This window comes from Oryza brachyantha, chromosome 3 (assembly GCF_000231095.2).
Source record: "Oryza brachyantha chromosome 3, ObraRS2, whole genome shotgun sequence".
Lineage (NCBI taxonomy): Eukaryota > Viridiplantae > Streptophyta > Magnoliopsida > Poales > Poaceae > Oryza > Oryza brachyantha.
This window is the reverse complement of record NC_023165.2, coordinates 3660216-3666703: the sequence shown is the minus strand read 5'-3', so window position 1 is coordinate 3666703 and position 6488 is coordinate 3660216. Positions and strand designations below refer to the sequence as shown.

Below are 6488 nucleotides of genomic sequence, written 5' to 3'. Positions count from 1 at the left end.
ACGGTTCGACCCCGCGCCGTTGCCGGCGCCGGCTAGCGCAGGCGGCGGGGAGCCATAATCCGCGGGCGGGTGGGGGTCTAAGGCATGGCCGTAGCAGTCGACGCATAGCACAACGATGGAGCAGGTCCTCCCGCCGTGCGGGGATTGCGCCACGACGGAGTCGGACACCTCGCGCGCCTCGCCTCTCACGCTCCGGGCGGTGGGGAAGCAGGAGGCCTCGATGGGGACTCGGGGGCACACGAAGCCTTCGCCACCGCTACTGAGATCATGGCGGTAGATTGGGATTTCACGGCGGAAGGCAAGGCAACTAGATCCGCATGTGCAGAGCAAAGGTGAGTTTTTTTGGCTGAAATTTTTTGTGCATTCTTGACGTGATATGGGTATGCATAGAACTACACATTTCTGAGCTCAGTAGAGCAGGTAAAAGCAAACGCACAACTGAACATGAATAATAGAGCATCTGTAAATCAACCAAGAGCAGCTTGAACTATACTGATGTGATTATCAGATGAGTACATGGTTATTGACTACTAATAGCAAAGCTGGGTGACCACAGAAAATGCCTCCTGATAAAATACTTGGGTTGTCAGTTTTCGCGGTTCCTCCCAATGTAATGTGCGAGGAAGACGTATTGCAGCTAAATTAAGTGTTTCTTGCGCAAAACAGGGACAGTTAGAGAATAAGAAACTGTATGTAGAAAAGGCCGTGTGCAATTCTTATGTGGTTGGACAAATAAGAAGACAGTGTCTGGAGGAGGCAAAGTCACGGTTCTGTTCTAATTAACAAATCTACTATGAGAGCTGATGATGCTCCCTATTGGCCATGGTCCTTTCTAATTCTCTCCTGCGGCATTCTGATTCTTCATTTTAGGCCGTATAAATATCACATGTCTGAGGCTTTGGTTCAGACCTTCAATGTCAAGTTGGTAGTGTGTGGAGCTTTCCTAGATGCTTGAGAAAAGTTAACTCTTAGCTGTCCTCAAAAGTACCAAGGAACCAAGAATAATAGATCCTTTGGTTGGCCATGGCCACAGGTGTTTCTGTTGAGAACATAAACCCCAAGGTCATACTATGGCCTGTGTCGATCACTAAGTGTATAGTTGCTAAGTTCTGTTCTTCTGTGGCTTTTTCATTCATATTCTTTATTGCAGGTTTTGCGATGTGAGTATGCAGTCCGTGGAGAGATTTCCATCCATGCTCAGGTTTTGTGGGTTTAGTCCATTGATGTTCTTGAAGTCAATTTTTCAATTTATAATTTTTCTGGAAATGCTAGCAGAGAAATTAATATATCTCTCACTTTCTTCTTCCAGCACTTACAACAGCAGCTACAGGCGCAACCTGGTTCTCTTCCATTTGATGAGGTCCTTGACAACTATAATTTGCAGCTCACATAAAAAAAAAACAGATGATGATTCATAATCTTTAATAGTTGAATATTTTCTGCAGATCCTATATTGCAATATCGGGAACCCTCAGTCCTTGGGTCAAAAACCAATCACATTCTTCAGGGAGGTGTGTGAATATTAGTAACAAAAAAAATATCTCTTTTTTGTGCTCTTTCAGTATTTATGAGTTATGTTACAGGTTCTTGCACTTTGTGATCATCCAAAGCTACTGGACAGAGAGGAAATTAAATCATTGTTCAGGTAAACATCAATTGTATACCATAATTCATTAGCAGGATAGGAAAAGGTATATAAGCATCTTAGAATATTTCATTTATCTATGATATATATGTTTCTTAATCTCCATGCAGTGCTGATGCTATTGCCCGGGCAAAGAAAATTCTTGCCCTGATTCCTGGAAGAGCCACCGGAGCATATAGTCACAGCCAGGTAACCATCTACCAATTTGCTTGACTAGGAAGATCTTAGCTCATAATCTTCTTTGTAGTAAATTTCATAAAACTATAACTATTTTGTTGAAACTGTTGATCCCTGCAAATTTAATGAGGCATTAAGAAAAATGCAACAATAGTTGATGATCTTATCAGAAAATTGCAACCTTCATTTGATTGGTCTGGACCCATTTATCACACACACATCCAATACTCATGCCGTTGTAAGTTTGGGCCTACATGTCAGACACATAGAGTACAAGGCTGCTGGTTTATGAGAAAATCGTTTGCTATTGTTGCAGTTGCGTGAAATGTTCAACTAAAGCTGCAGCAAAGTGATAGATTTTAATCAAACAGTTGCAGTTTTTTGTGGAATTTAATCTTTTCTTTATCCTAGGGTATCAAGGGACTGCGTGATGAGATTGCTGCTGGGATTGCCTCCCGTGATGGCTTCCCTGCAAATGCAGATGATATATTCCTAACTAATGGAGCAAGTCCTGGTGTATGTCCTACCTTGCTAATTTCTGAAGAAACAGAAAAGTAAGATATTCCAGTCTGACTATGTGCTTTCCCTTTTCTAGGTACACATGATGATGCAGTTGCTGATAAGGAACAATAGAGATGGCATTATGTGTCCAATTCCTCAATACTCATTGTACTCAGCATCCCTAGCACTTCATGGCGGAGCTCTTGTATGTAGTTTATATGTGTAACGTTATATCTTCAAGCTAGTTAGTTGATGCAGCGCAATAGCCTAAAGGCATTTTATTTCAGGTGCCATATTATCTTGATGAATCCTCAGGATGGGGTTTGGAGATTTCTGAGCTTAAGAGTCAACTTGAAGATGCCAGGTCAAAAGGCATAAATGTTAGGGCGTTGGTGGTGATCAATCCTGGAAATCCTACTGGACAGGTTTGCTCTCATCGCTTCTCCTGTCGTGTGTGATCTAAAACATATCTAGGTTTTGCAAGTATTCAAGATTAAGAGAAAGTGACACCGCCATTTTGTGATGTTTTCATGTCAGCAAGCATATGCTTTTGTTCCAAAGAATTTAGGTTCAACTGATACTAATATTTCAAAAATCATTATTGAAATGTTTTTACATTGTTGTTAAGGTTCTTGATGAGCAACAACAATATGAACTAGTCAAATTCTGCAAGGATGAGGGACTTGTTCTTCTGGCAGATGAGGTAAGGCTAGTCGTGCTCAATGATCAAAGATGTCAGTGTATTTAGTGACATAATAATGTTCACAACGTATGATCGGTTTGGGGGGGTTTGATAGGTATACCAAGAGAACATTTATGTTACCAACAAGAAGATCAACTCTTTCAAGAAGATAGCAAGATCCATGGGATACAATGAGGAGGATTTACAATTAGTGTCATTCCATTCTGTTTCTAAAGGTAAAATCCCATCACCCACCTTTCTTTTCCCAAGTAATAGTTCCTTACCACATAGATATCTTTTTGCTTGGTATCAGGATATTATGGAGAGTGTGGCAAAAGAGGTGGTTACATGGAGGTCACCGGCTTCAGCGCTCCAGTTAGAGAACAACTCTACAAAATTGCATCAGTTAACTTGTGCTCAAATATCACGGGCCAGATCCTTTCAAGCCTCATAATGAATCCACCAAAGGTGCAATAACATATCTGTCCTTACACGAAATGTTATTACCAATATACACTAGATTCATAACATAGAGAGATCATGCACATTGTGCAGGCGGGGGACGGATCTTATGATCTCTACATGGAAGAGAAAGACGGAATCCTAAAATCTTTAGCTCGTCGTGCAAAGGTGTGTATAGTTTACTTTTACAGTTTCACCGCATGCTATCTATCCAGACACTGGAGCTAAGACATTATCTTGTCTGGAATTGGGATCGCAGGCGATGGAGTCTGCATTTAACAGTATTGATGGAATTACATGCAACAAGACGGAAGGGGCAATGTATCTGTTCCCACAGATTTATCTACCACACAAGGCAATTGAGGCTGCCAGGGCCGTCAACAAAGCACCTGATGCATTCTACGCTCTGCGTCTTCTTGATACCACAGGCATTGTTGTGACTCCAGGATCTGGTTTTGGACAAGTGAGTTTATTACTTTCTACTCTTGCTCTTTGAACTGTAGGTGATGCATGCTGCCTGAGTCCCACCGAATGCTGAGCTCACCTAGCACAATCTATAGAACTGTTTGTGCTTGTTTGTACTTCTGAGGACTGAGGAGTTGTACGATAGCAGCTGGCAACTCTGTACATGCTTTGTTTCTTTTACCATTCCAGATGCTATCTGTTCACCAGCAACTCTGAGTCTCTGACTGCTCTAGTTTGGTCCTTGTGAAAGGTTGCAGGGACATGGCATGTGAGATGCACGATCCTGCCGCAGGAGGAGAAGATCCCTTCCATGATCGCCCGCTTCAGGGAGTTCCATGAGGAGTTCATGGCACAATACCGCGACTGAGGCCCTGCGGTTGCTTGTGTTCGTGTATCACGGCATCCAAGAGACCGAAAATAAAGCAAGGAGTACAGCCGTTAATGAGCAATATATTAACGGAAGGAAGGTCAGCAATCTTAATCTGGATGACACTTTTTTGTGTAATCTCTTTAGGCCATAAAGTAAATTCACCGGGATGTTGTACAAGCGTTTGCCTGGAACAAATGGATTGGTTGTCATAATGCATGAGTACACAGCAGTGAACTGCAACAAAATGCGTAGTATATCAATCTGGTTTTTATATTTGATGCAGATAATTTTTGGATCTATATTTGATTTCTTTAATAAGACAAATGATTAAACTTAGATCCAAAAGTTAATGGTACCAAATAAAAAAAATCAGAGTATTAGCTGTAACTGTCATGCTTAAAAAGTGCTTAGGAAATACTATAAGGAGGTGCTAGCCGAAGGACATGTAAGTTTGTATCTTGTATTGTTCTATATACTGTATCCAGTAAAGGTTGTGCAATCGAGTTCACTATCTTGGAACGAAACAACAAGAGAGAATAGCAGCGATTCGAACTGTGGGACACACAAACATACGACATCGTTAGGGCAACTCCAATGTTGTTAATCAGCTCATGAACCAGCATTGGGCCCGCTGGCAAAAGAACCCCGCGAGTCGTCTCCGTTGGCCTCGGCCGCGCAGCAACAACAACACGTGCTGCACGTACGTACGATACGGGCATCACGCGCCCCAGTTTTACTTTGTTTTTTTTTTTGGGGGGGTGGGTGGGACCAGGTTAGCGTTGCGTTTCGTCGTCACTGTGTCACCCACACGCGTTTTGTCGCTGGCCGTTTTATTCTTCTTCTCCTTGTCGTGTCGCGTCACCCGGAGCGATAAAGGCAGCACTATGGCTGAATTAATTACTCCTCCCTCCATATTTTTTTATTGACTTTTAGATCTAGATTATTTATCTTATTTAAAAATATATATAATTATTAATTATTTTATTATAATATAATTTATTATTATAGAAACTTTAATTATGTATTATAATTTTGCATATTTGGATATAAATTTTAAATAAGACAAATAGTCAAACATGATTCTAAAAGTCAATAGTGTCATACATAAAAATATGGAGAAAGTACTCCTGTGTAGAGCGGCTGCACATGGCCTAATTGGAATTTTTATCTTGTTGTGTCACTTACAAGGGTTTAGCTTTTTAATGATTGATCTTTATTCTATCACTTTATGTTTTAAAATGCAAATATTTATATGTTTCAAATTTTATATCATTTTCGCAATGATTCTTATAATTTTAGGACCAATTAGAGGTTTAAAAGGAAAATCTTATAAATTTAAAATTAAAAGTTAACCACTGACGTGACTAGAGAGGAATCTTTTGACATCTTCCTGCTCAATGCTAAACAATCCAAAACAATTATATTTTAGAACATATATATAGTATTTGCTGGGTTGAAACAAAGTATAGGAAAAAAACAAAAGGAAATTTTCATTTCTACAGTTATTACAGAGAAAATATGTAGAATTTTAGTTCAACCCAAACCTCTTTAAAACATTTTAATAACATAATGTATTTGTGTATTTCCATTTATTTAGTTTTCTATTTTAGTGGTTGAAATTCATCCAAATCAAATAAGTTACCGCTACAAGTAGCCGCTGAACTCACCTTTATTTTTTTCTTATGATTATAGTTGTAATTTGAATGTTTAATTTTAAATTTAGAGTTGAATTTAAAGTTGTTTCATATTGGTCTATTTACCGTATTTGTTTTTAGATTGCTAAGAACACGTATATAAAATATTATTTATAAAATATTTTTTATTTATAAATATGTCGTTTTTTTTTCCATGGTAGCATATGCTGTTGGTTGTTTGCGAAAGTTCTGACAGCTATACTAGCAATTTGCCTAGACCCAGGGGTTGTATGAAAAGAATGGAGGGCACTGAGTACATCCCTTGCTTTACTTCAGAACAAAAGATCGAATACATGGTTAGTTACTGATGCTGAGTACATTCCTTGCTTCAGAATAACAGACGGAATACACCCATATGCACATGGTAATATGCCTACCGAGCCACGACAGGGATTGGATATACGAATACTCAGATTTGATATCTTCTGCCCTCCTCTCCTCCCCTACTGGTGCAGTTTCACTTGCTCCCAATTTCTATATACAGCAAGTTAA

The 6488-nt window shown here is 39.6% G+C and overlaps 1 protein-coding gene across 1 annotated transcript; it reads left to right on the top strand.

Moving 5' to 3' along the window:
- LOC102712510 (alanine aminotransferase 2-like) lies at positions 1-4587 on the top strand. The gene is made up of 15 exons (XM_015834907.2): positions 1-332; positions 1151-1201; positions 1310-1360; positions 1446-1511; positions 1584-1645; positions 1756-1834; positions 2234-2338; positions 2418-2528; positions 2611-2748; positions 2952-3026; positions 3121-3241; positions 3319-3473; positions 3561-3635; positions 3727-3930; positions 4183-4587. The coding sequence occupies exons 1-15, from the start codon at positions 318-320 to the stop codon at positions 4297-4299; spliced, it is 1425 nt and encodes a 474-aa protein (XP_015690393.1). The 5' UTR covers positions 1-317; the 3' UTR covers positions 4300-4587.
- The last annotated feature ends 1901 nt before the right edge of the window (positions 4588-6488 follow it).

What these genes read in the sequence shown, in the direction of transcription:
- LOC102712510 (XM_015834907.2), top strand. An exon ending in GAGCATATAGTCACAGCCAG is followed by an intron (nt 1,835 to 2,233) that starts GTAACCATCTAC and finishes TCTTTATCCTAG; the next exon opens with GGTATCAAGGGACTGCGTGA. An exon ending in TCATAATGAATCCACCAAAG is followed by an intron (nt 3,474 to 3,560) that starts GTGCAATAACAT and finishes CACATTGTGCAG; the next exon opens with GCGGGGGACGGATCTTATGA.